Source organism: Triturus cristatus, chromosome 3_1, assembly GCF_964204655.1.
Source record: "Triturus cristatus chromosome 3_1, aTriCri1.1, whole genome shotgun sequence".
Classification (NCBI taxonomy): domain Eukaryota; kingdom Metazoa; phylum Chordata; class Amphibia; order Caudata; family Salamandridae; genus Triturus; species Triturus cristatus.
The window spans coordinates 736,111,612-736,132,397 of NC_140583.1; the positions used below are offsets into that span (position 1 = coordinate 736,111,612).

At 42.7% G+C, this 20,786-nt stretch overlaps 1 protein-coding gene across 2 annotated transcripts in view; it reads right to left on the reverse strand.

Annotated features, from left to right (window-relative positions):
- MUC6 (mucin 6, oligomeric mucus/gel-forming) overlaps positions 1 to 20,786 on the reverse strand; it is a 159,696-nt gene that overhangs the window by 11,732 nt on the left and 127,178 nt on the right. For both annotated transcript variants that reach the window (XM_085644897.1, XM_085644896.1), the window contains 3 exons: positions 16,112 to 16,138; positions 4,089 to 4,115; positions 2,281 to 2,322 (listed from right to left, as the gene is read on the reverse strand). In XM_085644897.1, coding sequence (XP_085501023.1) covers positions 2,281 to 2,322; positions 4,089 to 4,115; positions 16,112 to 16,138 — 96 coding nt within the window. The remainder of the gene's footprint in view (positions 1 to 2,280; positions 2,323 to 4,088; positions 4,116 to 16,111; positions 16,139 to 20,786) is intronic.

Here is a 20,786-nt window from a genome sequence, read left to right on the forward strand (position 1 = left end):
CCTATATAAAAGTGCAAAAACAAACAAGCATTGGCATAGCCAATAGATCTCGCTTTTGGGACCTTATAAGTGTTTAGCCATGCAACAGTTGCATAACTAAATTCTTATAAGGTCCCAAAAGCGAGACCTATTGGCTATGCCAATGCTTGTTAAAACATAAGACTCCGAGCGCTGTTGCGAGTAGGAGGCCCTATTGAATAGCGCACACTGCAAATTGCCATTTCTCTTTTTGAAACTCAGGAGCAGCAGCATTGTCGTGGTGTCACCAGGGTTTTAAGTGGAAGCTTTTCCAATAATATATACAAGCCATAGTTGCTGCTTATTTATCTTATGCAGCTAACAACCATTGACAAAGCCAATAGTCCTGACTTCTTGTAGGTGTGATGTTACTTGTATCATATGTCTGGATGCAATGACAGAAACAGCAAAATACAAGTCGGTGGCACACTATGCTAAGCACAGATTTTTTGCCTATGCGTTTTAAGCCACACCCTTAATTACATTGGCCACGCTCCTTGGAGAGACCCCCCAGTTTTTTCATCCCACTTAAAGCCCTGGCTCCACCACTGCAGCTCTCGAAAGTAGACTCACAGCTGTGAAGTTCTTGGTTTCAGGCATGGGATCTCTTTAATGTCCCGGGATAAATGGGATGTTAAGTCTGTAATTTGTTCCAGAAGCAGTCCGTATCATGGTACCTATGAAAGAGGCAAGCTTACTTTCATAGGGGCTTTCTTCACTGGATACCCCCAAATTCAGTATGACCATCAAGTATTGTCGAGCAGAACTTTCAGGCCAAGCCACATATCGCCGGATTATTTCCTCACAACTTTTGCTACCAATACAGGGAGCAGCGTGACTTTATGAAGAGGTCAGGAGACCTGTCAGTTGAGGACCAATCCCCCTTACGCTGCTATCTTTGGTCCAGGAGTCACATCTTCAGGACTGTGATAGCTGGAAGCATCTTCAGTCTCAGGGAAGTTAGTAAATGGATGTTCTACAAGTGCACACAGTTGTAGCAATATATGTGTGCAGCAGCACTCTAACTGGCTTTCTCATGATTGACACACACATACGTTTGCCAGCCTAGAGGCGTGGCCGGCACCAGTGCCGCGAGTGTTCTGGGGTGGCACACTAGCCCAGTGTTCGGTATCTCCAGCAGTTTGTAGCCACATATAGATTGTATTTGAAAGTTCCCACCATTGACTTTGATAGTGGGACAGTGACATATACATATAGCTGGAGAGCTCTGGAAGGTTTACGCAGAGCCAATCCGCTGCCAGGTGCGACTGACGCAGACTAAACAATACAGCACATTGACAGATAACAACCTGTCGAGAGATCTCAGAGTCAGCCAGCTAGCCTGTTTACAAAGACAGGAGATGGCCCTAATATAATTAGCTAGCCTGTTTATAAAGAGAGGAGAGGGTCCTCATATAATTAGCTAGCCTGTTTATAAAGAGAGGAGAGGGTCCTCATATAATTAGCTAGCCTGTTTATAAAGAGAGGAGAGGGTCCTCATATAATTAGCTAGCCTGTTTATAAAGAGAGGAGAGGGTCCTCATATAATTAGCTAGCCTGTTTATAAAGAGAGGAGAGGGTCCACATATAATTAGCTAGCCTGTTTATAAAGAGAGGAGAGGGTCGTCATATAATTAGCTAGCCTGTTTATAAAGAGAGGAGAGGGTCCTCATATAATTAGCTAGCCTGTTTATAAAGAGAGGAGAGGGTCCTCATATAATTAGCTAGCCTGTTTATAAAGAGAGGAGAGGGTCCACATATAATTAGCTAGCCTGTTTATAAAGAGAGGAGAGGGTCCTCATATAATTAGCTAGCCTGTTTATAAAGAGAGGAGAGGGTCCTCATATAATTAGCTAGCCTGTTTATAAAGAGAGGAGAGGGTCCTCATATAATTAGCTAGCCTGTTTATAAAGAGAGGAGAGGGTCCTCATATAATTAGCTAGCCTGTTTATAAAGAGAGGAGAGGGTCCTCATATAATTAGCAAGCCTGTTTATAACGACAGGAGAGGGTCCTAAGATATCTTGAGAGGAAAAAATCTGGTGGCTGCAGATACCTCCGCTGTAAGCCCCCGTAAGCACAGAAAACACCTGGCGAAGAATGAATACCAAAGAACACTCTCATTCCACAGTCATGCAAGCTTTAAAAATACGGACGATCAGGTCGCCTCGTGATTGAAGCTATTTTTCGCCAGGTCCCATTCCTTGATTTATACACAAGTGAGAACAAACATGACCCTCAGTGGAGAAAACCGAATGACTAACCCCGAGGTGGCGTGGTTGTCGTCGGTGTGGTGTTATCTTGTTCTGAAAAAGAGGAGTAAATGGTAGAAACATGATTATCAACAGGTCACATAGCCAGAGAGCAGCTGTCACTCTCTTCACTTTGTCCTCTCACTGCTTCATCATTCTTCCAGCTACTCCTAGATCTTTCGAACGAGAAACTCTGGGCAGCTTTGCTGTGCCAATACTGCAACAATGGATGCTTATAACATTTTTAACTTCACTGCGTATAACTCCACATGTGGATATGACCGCAGGCACGCCACCTCTGGAAGGAAGAGTGTGGTGCAGGCTGTTTAAAATCATGCCCGCTGTATGAAAGAGAAGGAAAGAAACAGACAGAGAGGAGGAGGGAAAGACAAAAAAAGCGTAGAAAGAACGAAGAATGAAAGTAGGACCACAAGGAGAAAGAATGTAGATGGAAAAAGAAAAAGGATGGAGAAAAGAAAGAAGGAAAGTAGGAATATCGAATGAAGAAAAGAAAAGAAAAAACATAAATATGTAAAGGAAAGAAGACACAAGGAAGGGAGGTTGTTGGGAAGGGTGGTGGTTGGGAAGGATGGTAGTTGGGAAGGAAGGAGTAAAGGAAGAAAGAATGAAGAAAAGAAGGAAAGATGAAGAGGAGCAGAAGAAAAAGAAAAGGGAATTAGTAAGAAAATAGAGGAAGATGGAAGAAGGGGTGAAGGAAGGACAAGAGCTAAGAAGAAAGAAATAAAGAATGAAGGAAGGGCTTGTAAGGAAATATAAAAAAGGAAAGAAAACGACAAAATATAAAGAAGAGATTGAAAGATGAATGGATAGAAGGAAAGGAAAGGTGGAAAGTAGGATAGATGGAATGAAAGGCGAAAGAAAACAATGAAAGGAAGAATAACGTGAAGTAGGAAAGAAAGAAGAAAAGAAGGAACAAATTATAAAGGAAAAGATAGAAAGAAAGAGGGACCGAATCAAAGGGGGAACAGTAATTACCGGCCTTCACAGAATGGGTCAGGATCGCTCACTTTGCTCGATCACAGTGCCATATGGGTCAAAGTGTAGTGAAGGGGGTGCTACTTTAATTTTCTGGCTACTCCCTTGCTCCTCAGAATACGGTTTCTGACTGGAACATTACCTCTGCTGAACGTAAACACCTGCTCAGTATGAGATTGGCATTAATGTCCACTAGGAATAGGGAATAACCAGGAGTTCTTATTTAGCACACCCGAGATCTAATTATTACTCATTCCAGCTTGGAAATGTATCTGGAGATTTGGGCTGCTTTGAGCAACCAGAGTCCCTGGGGGAAACTATGTGGGCCCGCTGGGTCTAGGAACTCGGGTCCATTGGATATTTCGAGTAATTCATAGTGGGGTACTAGATGGTACAAATCAGATATGTTGTGCAAGTTTAAGGTGTGTATTCATTTTACTACTTCAGAGCAGCAGAGTTTAGCTTGGAATAGAAAGGAATTTCGGGTGGCCACATATTTTGCTACACCGTTTCCACGGTTTGAGAAACGCATGATAAAATATACAAGCTTGATAAGTGTTCTTAATTGTGCAATCATGCCACGCACACCAGAGGTTACCAAATATGCTCCAGAGAAGCCTCCCTGAACCTCGAGGCTGTTCCAGCTTTGCCAATAGACCGATGGGGACACAGGGTTTGCAACATCCCTTGTTGTCAGACTCCTCCCCGCCCCCTAGACGTCCCAACAGGCAACAAAGGACACCTCACTGGGTGCCCTCCTTCAGCCATGGTGCACGGTGGGAAAGAAGCAGGCGTCAGAATGGACATTCATCACTTTACTTTACCTGTCACCTGCTTTGAAGTGGAGGACTCTGTTTGTAAAGAAAAAAGGAAACTGTAGATTAGCAGGGTCCACGCGCTCACCTGCACCACTTCATAATCCTCTGAACTATCAACACAACAACATACATACACACTGTTCTGCTTTCTTAAATGCCAGTACAACAATATCAAACTTTCTAAACTTCTTTCAACATATCTATCGTAATTGATAGCATAGATTTCAGGTTGGCAGGGTTAGCAGTGGTAATACTATTGACAGCTGTTGGTGTTAGCAGCAGGTAGTCTCTTGTACGCTGGCTGTGTCACCACCAGGTATTCTCATAATCCTGACGATGTAATGTTTTAACATTGGGTGTCTTCAAGACCTGCAGTGATAGAAGGGGATACATTCATTTCTGGGTTGGTTGCGTTGCCAAATTTTACTGTTCAGAGTTGGTCTTTTGAGCTGTGGGTTTACTGCAGAGGACTGACAGTGATGGGTAAATATCTGGTATACTCATTTGAAACCCTTTAGGTGGATGATGGTAGAATACTCCAGTGTTTGTAGTACAAACAGTTTAGTTGCTTGTCGCAAATTCTCATGCCTTCTAAGCCAATCAGATTGTGCTGGCACCAACACAGAGTCAGTGTACAAATATCTAATTAGAGGTGATACAAATAGCTACACTGATAAAATAACTTTTTCGTCAAGAGAAGGAGCAAACGCTTTACAAAGGGATGCTACAGTTCCTACATCATTCATCCATATTCCCTACTCTTTATGATCCTTAATGACCCCTGCCAAATGTTGGAGGCAGAGCAATAGAGAGTATTTACCCCCAAAAAGCCTCTACATTTTAGAAACTTCATGTAGGAAGGTAGGATCCTTCTGCATGGTTACCCCCCACTTTTTGCCTGGTGCTAAGCTGCATAATGACTAGTCTGACTGGGATCCTGCTAATCAGAACCCCAGTCTATTTGCTTTCTCCCTAAATTGTTGTGTTGAGTACTTAGGTACACTACATACTGGATACTGGGGTACCCTTATCAGTCCCTAATATACGGTACTAAGGTAACCAGGGCATAGGTACCCCAGAGGTCTCACATGGGCTGAAGCATGCATTATGCCACCCATGAGAGACCATACAAAATGGAACTACAGGCCTGCCATTGCAGACTGTGTAAGTTGGTGCATGCACCACTTACTAAAGATATTGGTTTACTATATCTAAGGGTCACTGAACTCGAAACCTATAAGTCACCCCAATAGCAGGCCTTTGCAATCCTGAAGGCAGGGTGCTTGGTACTAAGTGAGAGGGTGCCCCTGCATGAGCAGGACACCCCTACATCCTACGGAGTCCATTCTCCTGGGATTTCAGTGAAGCAGCCATAAACTAATATAGAGGGGCACCGCGTAATCGCGCGATGACCATCTTGAAAAACGGCTGCAACGTATCCTATCATGTTTGGTATCAAACCTGTTGGAATCAAACCTCCCACACCATAAACAGTGTGGGAGGTATGATTCCAAGCACTGGAAGAGCCCTCTGTTAGGCTCTCAGTGTTCCCAGTACCAGCCTTCTAGTCCCAGACATCACAAAATGTTTTTTTTTTTAGCACAAAATGGTTGCTGCCGACCAGAGACACATTTCTACCCTCCTGCTGCTGAGCCAAGCTTGAGCAGATGAAGGTGGAACAGTAGGCATCCTGTCACAGGGAGGTGTGACCACCTCCCAGACAGGATTTAGTGTATTAGGGATGGGTGGGTGTGTTTGCCAGTGCCAGAAAGTTTGCAAGAGGGGCACATTTGGTGTCCCTGTGCATAGTCCAGTTCAAACCATCCTGGGAGCCGTTGGCTCCTGCTCTGGCACGAAACTGGACAAAGGACATGGGAGTAACTCCCCTCCTGTCCAGACCCTCCCCTGGGAGGGTCCCCTGAATCTTCCCAACCCTTTCCCTAGGGTACTTAAGGGCTTACCTGGGTGTAGGTCTTTAGATTCGCTGTGGGATAAGATTCAGATCAGGCACTATTGCACTTCTACTGTCTGGGCACTCTGGACTTCGTGGGACTTTGTTTGGGCCTGACTTCGTCTCCCTTCCAGTCTGCTGCATTAGTTGTGCCTGTGCATCATACAAGAACCTTTCAAGGCCTGTGAAGCATCAGGGACAACCAAAGTTATCTCCCTTAGAGTGACGCACCGCTGCTAAGTCGATCGGTCTCCAGACCCTGAGCTCATCCAGACTCAGTGGGCTCTGCAACACAGTTGGTGGTTTTCCACAGCTCCTGAGGCCTGCTCCACCCTCTCACCAAGTTTGAGGCCAGTATTGCTCATGGGGGTTGCAATAACAGAACCCCTGAGTACCGCGTCCACTTTGCAGTTGCAAAGGCTTATTGTTGTCTTTGCAAGAAGATCCTTGGGCTCCAAGTAGCCCCAACCTCAAGCACCTGCAGTGACCGAAATCTTCAGCCACATCGCATCGTGTGCATCGTGGCCTGCATCTTTTGGTGAGCTGCTTGAGGTCCTCTCGCGACTTCAGTGCCTCTGGCCTGTGGGTCCACTTGAGGGTCACACTTGCTTCTTTTGGGCTATCATGATTGCTCAGGGCCTGCTCTGACTCCCCTACTTGTGGTGAGTCCCCTGGACCTTGCTGGTCCCAACTTTGCTCCTTCTCGACTTCCTGCTTGGGTTGCATGTGCCAAGGCTTGTTGGTGCTCCCGCCAGACACCGACCCCTCAGCACTCGACATACTTCGTGGGACAGCTTGTATCTGGGTCTTGGTCTTCAGTGCTGCCTGGCCCTCACAGCTGCAGAGTCAAGGTCATCGACATCTTCCCTGAAGCACCCGACATCGGAGGGCATTCGTCTTCTAAGTCTCCTGGTCACCCCTGAGTGACATAGGCTCTGTCCCCTCTGCTTTCAGCTGCTCCTCTTCAAGAATCCATGTTTGGATTCCTCCGTACACTTTCTCCTATTCCAGCAGCGGCACTTTCCTGAAGTCCTCCATTGAGTTTGACGGTGGTTTCCAACGCCACTTCACACCTATGCACTCGGCTTCCCTGGGATAGGTAACTTGGGTACCAAGGTATCTACGGGTGGAGCGGCTCTCCAACCTTCAGTCTTCCACAGGGTTTCTTCAGGGTCCACCGGGAAGGGTCACTAATCTTTAAAAATCCAACAGCGACTTGCACATAGACTTGTACGGAGCATGTGGTCGTGTTCACACACTGTACATGCTCTCCTTGGGGTCCCTATCTACTTGCCTTGGGTGGTTCTGTGAGTCCCCAGCAAATCTACATCCTCTCGACATCGTCCTGACTCGAGTCGTAGTTCTTTTACCACTTTCTTAGTATATGGTTTGGTCCCCCCGGGGCCCACCGTGTATTTCGTACTCTTTACTATGTTACTTTGCTAAAGTATTGTATACAATGTGTTTATCTCCGTGTTGGAGATATTGGAACATACTAGAGAGTATTATATAATAAGTACATATTTTTATAAATATTTGTTGTGTTTCTATTCATTTAAGCTATACTATAAGATTGCATTCTGGTAAAACAAGCTGCTTTACACTCCTTCAAGACTAAGCTTGAAGGCTGCTCTCCACAGCTACCACTTGGATAGCTTTCTAAGGTTGTCTAAGACCTCCTAAATCACCATAAGGGTTGTCTGGACTAGTGCATCATGCCCACCTACATTAGTGGATATCATATACCAGGCCAGCCTCTCACACTTCACAAGCTAAAAAAGGTGCAAAAAGACGAGTGAGAATGCCTGGAAATAAATGTTGACAAACAAAAGAGGAATTCTTGACCCTCTAGTCATTCTCAGAAGTAAAAAAGGGAAAACACTTGGAACTTCACTATATCTAGAGATCTCTGATTTGAGCGTACCCATTTCCAAAAACACTCTCCCTCAATACATTTGTATTTATACAAATATTTCAGATTTCTGCACCACAAGAATGAGTATAATTCCAACCATCATCGTTGTTATGGAAGAACAACATTTTCTGAGTATGTTCCACATAGATCTCCTGATAAATGACTTGCATTCAAAGTAATTTATCTCAGTACGGTAAACGTCTTTCGGCAGTTTGGTCATCGTCGTTTGACAATGCCCCCATGTCAGAGAAAATGCTAAAAGACTGCACCTTATCCTCCTACATAGGGCTTCATTTAGGGGTTAGTGAGGCACCTGCCTGCCAGACCTGCATGTCTTCCACTATTTGCAAATGGTCAAACCACTGGTTGTGCAGCCCAGCTCTGCCTACACAGAATCATTTGTGGCAGCCTGTTTGCCACTAGGCATCTACTTCAAGTGCAAAAAGAACAATTGATGAATGGAATGCTGAACAATGTCAAACATTCACCCCCAGTACAGGAATCCGGGATTAAATCCATTGTTTTTTGCTCACCATGTCACTCCAGTTTGGACCCAGCCATATGCAAATCAGTTTTGACCCTGCTCCCCATGAGAACAGTCCAGCCCGAACTTACAGGCCAGGTTCTCCCTGGACCATAAACAAGCACCCTGGGACTGGTTTCGGGGTATCACCCCATATCAGCAAGGCTAGCTTGACTCCAGTGGCTTGGAGAGCACGGGACCCATGTCTAGACATACCCGCCCCACTTACCCACAAAGCAATGTATTAAACCCAGGTCTGTGACTGGGGGTGAATGTTTGATTTGTCTAGAGTTCAGTCCATAATTTGCTCTTTTTGCTTTTGTCACCATACGTTCAGCAGGAGATTCAACCTATTTAAGGCAGTACTCTCCATTGCAGCTTTTCCCTGCTCTCACTCTAGTGGACATGACAGTGAAAATGTTAATCCTAGGACCCAAAGGGGTCCCCCTTGCACCCTTACATGGGGGGGCTGGAAGGTTCAGGCAACGAATAAGATGATGACGATGACACCTGAGGACCCAAAGGGCCCCCTGTCCTTATCTGGGTCACTAACTTCTTTGTTTTTTTTTTCTTTAACCCAGGAACCGGATGGCAACCGGGGAGAGGAGAATGCGGCTGAAGGCAGGTGGAGTAAATGTAAAGTTCTTCACTGTATGTATTTGACTAACGTGGCCTTTTCCCTTCACAGGTAAAAGGTGAATGGAATAGCTTGTGCACTTTTTGTCAAGTTTGTTACCAATGACTTATGAATAATAGGGTTTTGTGGAAGGTGCTGATTGATGTATCTGAACCACAAACGAGGACGTGACAAAGGTAAAAAAAAAAGAAAAAAATGTGTGTCACTGTTAACAGGCTGGGAGAACTCAACTCTTTGCAAGTCAGTATCATTGTCCTTTTTTGTTTTTTAAAAACTACCCCGGTTTTTGAGTTATTTTCTGAAAAGTAAAACTATAAATGCCAAGCTCATCCAGCATTGATTTCTAATGAAAAATTCCCTACTTTGCTGACGAAAGCACTTTCATCTGTTGTAAAGTGAGCAGAAGCAAGACCTGCAGCAACCTTGGCGGACTGCCTACCACAGCCTATATGATCCTATAGTTCTGAAATTTATCAGTGCAACACCAGATTAAGGGAGCTTTCTCGCTTTGTGAATGAGTGGCCCAAACGCTTCTATTTTACAGAATACTCATTGGTATCTGGAGAATAACATAATGGTAGACATTGGTTTTGGAAATTACCAATTCTAGAAGAAGGAATTGAAAAATAAATTGCCGCCAGGAACCGAAATCTTACCACTAACAACCTATCATTTAATCTTAAAACTAAATGCTGCATGGAGACATTTTTACTTCCCATGCCAGGCTAGGCTATGCATGGCCTAGAAAAAATATTCAGGTACTGCCAAATTTCTAAGCTGCATTTGATAGTGTCTCCCAAACAGTAGATCCCAAATTATGGAAGCCACTTCCTGCAGCACCTTGTTTTTGGATGAACCTTGGCCCTTTTTCTACAAATAAGAGCTACCAGATCATGTCCTAAAGGTTTACCTTCAATGCTCATCTTATTCAAATTATACTTGAATCTGCTGGTGACCTTTGTAACACCCAGCTGTACCCAAGAGTATCTTCTCCTAAAAAGATGAAAACACTCAAGATATTTCTTTATATTCTTCAAAATATCGATATTGTTTGCAAATGATAAATTTGTACAAAATCTAGTTTTTTTTGTAATTAAAGCTATTAATTTCCTCTACTTGCAGCACTGGCTGTAGTAGTTTGAACCCCCTAGGGATAAAAACACCTTTGTATCTGCTGCAGAGTATCCAGGATTCATACTTGATAGATGCCTAAAGCTGTTATGTGATGGCCATTATTTCCGACTAACTCTTCTGGGGTACAGAAAACGATGTGGTCCAAGAGGTGGTTGGGTCATATCCCAATGTAGGCAAGAACATATTTGTAGCATAGAAGTGGTGTGACATAAAGCACAGGCATGGGGCCATGAACAGCGATCACATCTCTGTGTGTTTAGTTAATGAACTGACTCCCGCTTGCTGTGACAGTTTTCTTTAAGATCTGCTGTATCACTTACAAAGTGAATTTATTCCCAGGAAATCATGTCTAGATACAAAAGGTCTGAAATGCTGGTTGTTGAGGCTGTACAAGATGTTACTTTTAACTCCCATTGGACTCAAAGCAAATGTTGCAGTAGAATGAACCAAAATTGTCAACGAGGCATCAACACTCCCTCGCGACGCTAGACTTTTTACTGCTCTAAAAATGTATGTTTTTAAGACTACCTCAACTTGGAGTGTACCACCAAATTATTCACTCCTGTTAGACCAATTTTCATCTGTTTTTTTCTCTTTTTTCTTCTCCCCATCAATCGGTTGCATCTCCTCTTATCTATTGTGAGGTGCTCTTTTGACTCCTCACTGACGAAGACTGCCTTCGTCATCTAGTGTATCTGAAGAATGTCTCCACTGGGTTCTTGTGACTTTTTAAATGAGCAAGTGGCCTCCTCTTCAGCAGCAAAGACACTAGATGCCTATAGTACATAATGCACAGTATATATCCCTAATAGACATAGCAAAGTCTCTGGAAAGCACTCTTCCAGTTGACTCAAGGACACAACCTAGCCTTCTTTTTCAGGAAATCTTTAGGATGTGAAGACTTCCTAAAATAACTACCCAGCAGTAAAGCATGATAGTGTTTGTTTAGTACTTTAATCCATGTTGCCTTAATTTGTTTCTTGCCACTATGTTAGAGGCACTAGATGTTCATATGTATGAGGACACTTTGTTCTATGTAAAATCCACCAATAGTTACTGGTAAAGCTGTGCTGTGGAAAACAGTGGAATAAATAACCCATTATACATCCAGGCAAAAAAGAAAACTACTGTCAGTCAGGTATTCAATCAGTAAAGCACCATCTCTAGCTGGGTGAATGGTGGTTACTGCCTGCCTCCAGAAGTCCCAATTCTCCTGATAGCCCCCCACTCCCCATATTTTCTTAAACGTGCTACCAACGCGTTTATCTCCTTCTCCTAGACCCTAAATGTCTCACTTGAAGGTAGAAATTTCTTATCTGTTGTTGACTGTTTTGCTGTTGTTTTTTTCAGTGTGGTTGTCACTGAGATAAATAATCAAAGAAGATAATGGTCGTGAAGGTGCACAGAAATAATCTTAACATAAAAGCTGCATAAGGATTATCTAAAACGCTGGGCCCATGCCCATCTCCTAAACAAGCAGTGCGCAATCTCGGAATAACGGTCGACAATAAGTTGTCAATGAAAAATCATGTAAATCTTGTAATAGGCACTTGCTATGGGATTTTGCGGAAATTACGCAAATTCTTTCAATGGATTCCCATTGAATCCAGAAAACCATTGGTACATGGACTTATTGTAAGTCGTTTGGACTATGGGAATGCCTTATTAGCCTCCATAAATGAAGACCTACACTCAAAACTTCAGATCTTCCAGAACACGGCTGCCAGACTTATTTTAAATCTCCCACCAAGAGCCCCATCAGTTCCCAGCCTGAGGATTCTTCACTGGCTCTCGGTAAAAAAGAGAGGTCGTTTTAAAATACTATGTCTCGCCCATAAGAGCATACATGGAACCAGACCTAGGTAGTTAGCTAAAAAACTAAATTGGTATCAGCCAGGTAGACCTCTAAGATCAAGCACAAATCATCTCCTCACCTCGCAGCGAATTCGCACTGCAAGAAACGGTGGTCGATCTTTTTCTTTTCTCGCCCCGACTGTTGGAACAAGCTCCCTTCTCATCTTCTTTCCATCTCTGACCACAAGCTTTTATGCAGGGAACTAAAAACCTGGTTATTCGAACATCAATAATGCTGTTCGGATCTGATCTCTAGCCTATATGTAGTCTCCGTAAGCGCCATGAGACCTTTCTGGTGATTTGTGCGCTTAATAAGTTCCTTTGACTTCGACATTTGAACATGGTGGACAGGTGCCTACCATTCCGACAGGGTCACAGAAGGTTTACTCAAGCTGCTGCTTCCCCAAAAATCTTTCGCTAGAGTTTGATATGGTTGCATTGGGCAGAATCATAGATTCAAACTGCATTACAAGATCACACAGGTATGGTGATGACGGTAGTGCTTAGCCTACTACTGTTGTTTGGTTAGTATATGGGGTGGCGGACAAAAATGTGAATTCTTTCCATGCTGGACAGTAACATAAATTCACTAAACCCAGCAACCCTGAGACAAAGTCACCTGCAAATTTCTACAGTCTAGGTAACCTCAGAAGACCACCTCAGAAGACTTAGTAGGGTAACTAAAAATTATAATGGTCGCCTTCTATGTATATCAACTGGTTGCCTGTGGCATGATGTGGGGTGATCCACAATATTTGAGGCCCTGTTATATTATTACACCCTATTAGCTGTAGTGGTCTATGAGAAGCTCCACTCTCTCCCATACAAACCAGGGTGATCCTAAAAGACAGCAAGGGCCATATGTAGGAAGCCAAATTGAGATCACAAATGCTGAAATTCTGTGAATTTCACCGTTTGCGATCGCAATTTGGGCAGTGTGCTATGTAGCAGACAAAAACCCACTCGCAAAATAAGGAATCGCAAAATTTGCGATTCCCTATTTTGCGAATGCATTTAAGGAATCCCAAATTGCGATTCCTTAAATGCAATGTAGGAAGCACCCAAGTTGTGCGATTTTGGCTTAAGGAATCGCAAATTACCACCAACTTCAGGTTGGTGGTAATTTGCGATTTCTTTGAAAAATGCACTTTTTTGCATTTTTCAAAGTGCCATGTGGCACACATACATGCCCTTAGCGCATGTATGTGCACCACATGTGCACACATGCTTATTTCAGGGGTGCAACAGGGTGTCCTATTGACACCCTTGCAACCTTGAAATTGCATTCTCAATTTGCGATTTTCTAATTGGGAATCGCAAATTGAGAATGTCTTCCAATTCATTCCTATGGGCCTTCTAGCCCATAGGAATGAATGGGAAGGTATTCCTTATTTGCGAATCTCAATTTGCGATTCGCAAATAAGGAATATGTAGGATTTGCAAAATATTTTGCAAATCCTACCTACATTGCGTTTTGCGAATCGCAAAAACTGTTTTACCTACATATGGGCCCAAATGTCTAAAGGACGTATCACGCCAGTTGTGTTTGTCATCGAAAGTCTGTGTTTTTCAGGTTAGTCACACTTCTTTTCTCTTCTTGATGTTGCGCCCTGCTAGTTGAAACATACACCTTGACCCTGCTTTCTGATTAGAATTTGTTTCTGATTTTTCTAAGCACAAGTGGATCAGCAGATGGTGGAAGAGATTTTAAACAAAAAAGGATTGACCTGCAGAAAGTTTTTGGGTTGCCATCTTTTTGGGAACATCAGACCAGGTGGGATGGTGGTCGTAAGCTGTGCCTAAGTTCAAGCAGTCCCAATTCTTTGAAGGCACGTAATTTCTCATGGGATTTGTTTCACCACTGGTTTGCATTTTTTCTTGTCTGATGTATGCCTTTTTCGATACGAATTAATGCTCTGAGGATGGTCTTATGTACACATGTCACTATACACCCAAACCTCAGTGTCTATTCCATGTCACTTTGTACATTCTGAAGTGCAAACCACAGATTTGACAAAGGACTTTATGGACACTAAACCATTTTAAGGCTAACCTCACACATATGTTGCAAAGATCTCTATTTTGTGATTTTGGGCATATGCGTATGCATACTTTTGTGAGTTCCTTAAGTTTTGCTTCCCCTTATTTGTGTACTGAAAAAACGGAATACTTGTTTTTGCCATTCTTTCATGAGAGACTGTAAATGCCATTAATCATTTGAGTGCTTATGTGCATATGATTTTACTCGGTAATACATTTCCTAGAGGCTTCAGTGTTCTTTACACCTCCGCTTTGACGCTTTGATCGATTTATTAATTGAATGAATTGTTGAATATTTATAAATGATTTTTTCTGAAGCACTTGTGTATTATCAAATATTTACCCAGTCTACTGAGGGACTATAAGGTTGCTCTATTGTGACATGAAAAAGCCCGGAATTTCTACACCACACGTCATCTAGCCATGAATTTGTAGTACCAATGTATGAGAGATAACTTTGCAAATATGTACATTTGCCTGGTACCAAAACATATTCTAGTCTTGAAAGCAGTGGGGTAGATTGTATCACATGTAAGGTGGAGAGCACAAAAAGAGAAATACATCAAAACACTATAATTCCTAGACCCCTGCAGATAATTAGGAAAACTACTATTTCAAGGGTGAGGGTTTTGGAGAAGTTTCAGGTACAGCCATCCATTGTAGTGGTCCTTGTACGGATATACTTCTTGTCCAACTTCTCATTTATTAAATTCAGAGGATTATCCATAGGCTTGTGTTAGACTATCTCAAGATCTGCATCGATTAGCATTGCATCGCCAGGTTGAAAAGATGTTGCGGGCCAGAGGACCTGACATTTTGAAGTAGAATGTGAAGCGGTTTGAGCTGGGCTCTGCTGTCCATAAGGAAGCCATGAAGGAGTTTAAGAGACAATTTAATGTAATCCTTTAGTCTAAGGTTTAGTTTTAGTCTATCCACCTTATCCTGTATTAAGTTAAAATGGATCTTCTGATTGCACCTGACGAAGCGACAGGGGCAAGTCGTTCCATACTCTTGGGCCCAGGTAACCAAAAGAACTACCTCCAGAGCAAAGTCTCTTTACCCTAGCAACAATCAACAGCATCTCCCCTGTCCCAGTCAGTAACCTTCCCTAGATGTTTAACCTGAATGATTAGATTTGCACTCACTCCCAGTAGTGCAGGCCAGGGAAAGTGTAGATACTTCATGGGGAGGAGTGTGCCATATCACTCACCGTGTACTTTAAACTGTTGTACATTATCTAATTACCCTGAATCTTCATTGTCTAAGTAAGAACACATTATTCATTAGCTAGGTGGACTCCGACAGATATCACCATCATAGAATGAGGCTGCACACTGTTCTTTCTCCATTCTTAAGAAGATGCCTAACTGTTGTGGCAAAGATAATAGAAATGATAGGTGATATAGTATGTTCCAGGCGATTGTCCTTGAAAGTTGTTTGTCACCAGTAAAGGTGACAGAGTTTGCTGATGCTGATTGAACTCAAATGGTGAGAAAAAACACAGACTGTGATCTGTGATTCTAATTTACTACCATCTCGATGCTAGGTAAATTACCAAAGGAGTACCAGATACCTTCCTTTTCGGGCCTGGATTTGCTAGGTAAATAAGGCAGTCTTCGTCATGAAACACTGGGACAGCTGTCCATCAGAACAGAAGGACAAAAAGGACACAGCGATTTTCCGAAAGTGAATGACCTTGCCACTATTCTCTTTCAGGCTCTGGAAACATAACCTGTATGGTCACTTCTGTAAATGCATGTTAGAATGCCAGGAAAAGTCAATCTTGCTACAAAATTGAGAACCACTGAATATGTTTCAGGCAAGAGCCCAGACAAGACCGAGTCTAAACAAGACCCTGAGCCATCCCAGCATCTCTTCTTCATTTCACCACTGCCCTGCTCGCTACCGTTGTCAACATGACTTGAAATTCCAAGGCATAATTCAGAGAAAAAGTCTTAAACCCCTCTTTTTTTACCTGTTGTTGTTGATGTGCCAGTTGTACCTGAAAAATAACCAGAAAAAACATACTTGGTTATACAAACTTTTATGTGATTAAGGATTACATCAGCTGAAAATATAATAGTTGCAATGGCCATAACAATAAATGCCAAAATGTACCATTCACAGCAATGACTTGGAGGTTACAAAGTCAAAGTGGTTTAAACATAAGTCTTTAGGTTTATAAAATGTGTGCTTCAGCATCTGGGAATATCTCTGGTTTCGCAGTCTGAATTTAGCTTGTAGGTTGGATGACGTAGGAGGCCCAGAATGAAAACCCTGAAACGAGTACATTAATCTTACATGCTGCCAAAAATTCGAAAGGAAAATTCAATGATCGTTCAAAAAAAAAAATACACTTTGGTATCAGTCATGAAATGCTCCAGGGATTTTTGTTTACTGCTTTTATAACACAATTTTGTCCTTTTTAGGCGAAAACTTGTGGTGGCACGCGAGAAACGCAGGTGAATTTTGGTGTTCAAGATTTATCTATAGAGTAACGTAGCCCACCAGTTTTACCAGCCTCCTCCGACATTGCTGTCATCAATATGACTCAACGTCTACAAAGGAGGCCAGCCATGGCGGCCATTCATGGTCGGCGGCCAGAGCCGAAAGGAACCGGATTGGCTTCCTCGGTTTGCTTCGGCATTTGTAGAGTGCACGCCTGTTGGCCATGCAACTCTACAGACGGTACTTGGCTGTGCGCTCAGAAAATTAGAACTTGCCATGTTTTGCACCGGCTACCGAAATGCTGCACTAAACTCGGCAAAGCTCTTCCCTGTACAAGCGAGAAAGGCGGCAGACCTTTATCTTTTCAGGAATTATGGGACATATGCTATGTCTTGCATAGTATAGGTTTGAGATTATTCACGACTATGAATACTTACCTAACAAGGAGGATAGTTGTGTCGTTTGATATTTTACTTAGCCAGATAAATTGACCGTCCTGTGTCCTTTCAATGGTTTTTACAGTGGCAAATTCAGACATCTGCATGTTCTAGGGTAGCACACTACGATTGTTAGTGTTTGTCAGGTTCTAACATCTCATGACATTGCTTAGTTCCTGCCCTTCCTAGAACGGCGTGGATGCAATGCACTCTGCTTGCTGCCGTGGAGTGCAGTGCAGTGTAATGCACCGGTTGTTGTTTCTTCAGGCTTCAACGAGGGTTCATCTGCTATGACAGTATAGTTGGGATTTACTGCATCCAATATACGGAAAGGACAGCTAAAGCAGATGCCTTTGAGTCCATTAAATGAGAGACTATTCAGATAACTTCTGATGTTGAATGTTGAAATACTTCAACAAAAAGGGTGTTGAAGTTTCACAAAGTAATCATCAACAGTGGGTGAGTTAGGTGATGCATTGCTGAGGGCGATGCTTTCGGGACCGTGGACCGGGGAGGAAGAAAGGTTTCCATACTTTATGGATAAGAATAGACAATACTTGCGGAGACATACTAGTTCAATCTTCTTCATATTGGCTAACTCCTCTGGATAGCTGTCAGAATTTCGAAGTCATAAAAATCAATCTACAAGAAATAGGACTAGTTACATATATTTAATAAACTGTAGCTTTACTATTTCTAACTCTGCATCTACGAGCCTTGATGATATAGTTCATCAAGGGAAGTAGACGAGGTGTATGTGTGCGTGTGTGTGTGTATGTATATATACATATATATATATACACATATATGCTTAAGGGGTAAGTATGTAATATGGTCCTATATTGCAGTTGAGGGGTTCTTGTGAACACAAGAGTAAAACAAAACAGTAAACCATGACGCCGAGAAACATGTGGGTGATAAATGTCACCTTAACCCCAAGATGGCAAAATAGGACCATAATACACCTTACTTGGTATGTATTGTTCATATCGCATGATTAACTAATTGATTTGAATACTCTTTGGAAAGATTTGGAGCATCTGAGTGTCATTCTCATTTTCATTTCCAGTAGACATTGTTTGCCCGATTCTGCACGTTTATCTCTCAATGTTTTTAGAAAGAGTGATTTTTGTCGGGGGATATATAACGTGGTACTATTTAAAAAGTGTTTCATGCAACAATGCGTATTATTTAAGTGTATATGCTTTTCTTTTGTAGCACATTAACACTATCCAGTAGGTTTATCACAACTGAAAGTTGAATTCGGGCTAGTGTATTTAACTTTATGCTGACTGGGTTCTATATTTAGAATATTTGTTTTTACACACTGGGGAGGATTTATTGGCAATAAAAAAAAAGAAAAAAATATGTATATATATATATATATATATATGTATATACATATATATATATATATGTATGTGTATATATTTTTTTGGGCAGGTTAATATTTAAAAACATTATTATAAAAGTACATTTTCTGGACTAAGAACTATCTCAAGGGCTAACTATTAGCAACAGCGCTAGGAATGCAGGTATATACATTTATTTCTTTAACACATCCCCATTTAGCAAGTGGCTCCTCTGCTTCTTTTCCTCCTATAAATATTTGATGTGTTTGACCCATTTGCAGCTCTTCTTATGCTTAGAATGAGCTTTGCATGCCACCATATTTTGAGTACATCATCCTTTACAGATGCCAGAACCAGTGCAATAGGAAGTGCTATGAAATAGCAGGCGAGTGGAGGTGCTGCCAATCTTTTTTTTTTTCTTCAAATCCTTTTTTCTTCAAATCCTTTTATCTGTCTATTATTTCGTCTTCCTATATGTTGTTATTTTAACTCTTGACTAGAGTTCGAGCACGTTTAGGGTTGGTTTGCTCTGTTTCAGCTCCCCGCTCCGCCATGGCTCTCGTTTGAGTGGAGAGAGCTGAAACTCCCTCATTTTTTGTTTGCTGGACTGCTGCATCGGCCATTTTGGGTGGCTGCTGACCAACTGATACACATCATGGACGCCCCTATTTAAGTTCAAGTTGGCGCGCATCAGAATAGCAGGCGAGTGGAGGTACTGACACTTTTTAAAAAAGATTACCCTTTAATCTGTCTTTTATTTCGTCTTCCAATGTGTTATTATTTTTTCTTTTGATTAGAGTTCCAGTATGTTTAGGGTTTGTTGGCTCTTTTTCATCTCCCCAGTCCGCCATGGCTCTCGTTTGAGTGGAGGGAGCAGAAACGTCCACATTTTCTGATTGCTGGACTACCGCATCAGCCATTTAAGTTCAAGCTGGCGCCAGTGCACAGCGGATGTGCCCCTGGTGTGCCAAAGGCATGCCAAAGGCAAGTCCGTCTGTGCCCGTCCACGCCTGGACGGCACTAGGGGCCAAGGATGATGCCTGTTTGAAATCTGGAGCTAAGGGTACTTGGGTTAGACAATATTCTTGTGCCCAACTTTTAGGGCTATGTCCTAGAAATCAGTATGGGGCGTGCTCTGATAAGCTCAATTTGTTTAGCAGTGAGGTGGGGCACTGCCAATACTGTCAGTTCAATCCTACACGCATAGTCGACTTTAACCTAACATCTAAAGATAAGACTAAGGAGGTGAACAATCCCAGGCACATTCGTGGGGCATTAATTAATGCATGTTCCCTTAATAAACACAAATCCGAAATCTCTATTGTAATCCAGACACTGTCCCTCGACTGCCTATTTATTACTGAGATCTGGGCCAAGGGAGACTCTGGCCTCGACTTTATAGATGCAGTCCCTCCATCCTTAGATGTGATCGTCCGGGCCGGAGGGGGGTGGTTTAGCCCTAATTGCTCATGAGTCTTTTAGCTGTACTTTTCACCCAGTGGATAAGAGCATAGGTGTATCCCTGGAGGCAGCTACTTTTGGGATTAAAATTTCATCTACCTACACGTTTGTGGGTCTTTTGGTATATCCCCCACCAGGCTAGCAAGCTAACTTTGGGGAGGTTTGGTGCCAGACCCTAGAACCATACTTGACTGCCGCCCAATGATCTATTTGAGAGGATTTTAATTTTCATTGCGATGATCCTCTAAGTTAGGACTCTGCCATCCTCCTGGAAATCATGACCACCTTTGGCTTTGACTAGCTGGTGTGATCAGTCACGGAAATGGCGGGCCCTATCCTAGATGGGATTTTCACAAATCTTTATAACTTAGTCATTGAGGAAGTCCAGCCCCTTAGTTGGGTTGATCCACTGGCTGATCCTGTTTAAGCTACTGCTCCTCATTCCCTACTACAATGAGCCTGACCATCCCTAGACATCTAGGCTGTAGGAACTTCAACAAGATCACAGCAGAAGGATGGGAAGCAGCCCTGGACTTTTTATTTGCTGCTAGGGACAGTTCGCACTCCCCATCTGCGGAAGGCTTCCGTGACTGGGTTTATGATGCCCTGGACATTGCTGCTTCCTATAAAAGTAGGGTTGTCAAAAGAAGTAAACCCTCTTACCCTTGGGTTTCTACTAAACTCATGCTCTTTAGGCAGGAATACCACAGACAAGAGCGGAAGTGGAGTGTTGACCCATTAACCAGTGAAAAGGAGAAACAGAAGGAACGTCTTCGGAACCATAAACAGGCCATAGTACAGGCCAAAGCCTGCTTTTATAGAGAGATGGTTAGGTCTACCAATAACTCCTCGAATATTCTGTTTAAAGTAATAAAGGAGTTATCAGAACGTCCGAGGCAACGGACGCTTAACTCCTCCCAAGAGTTCTGTGACAAAGTTGCAGTTTATTCCC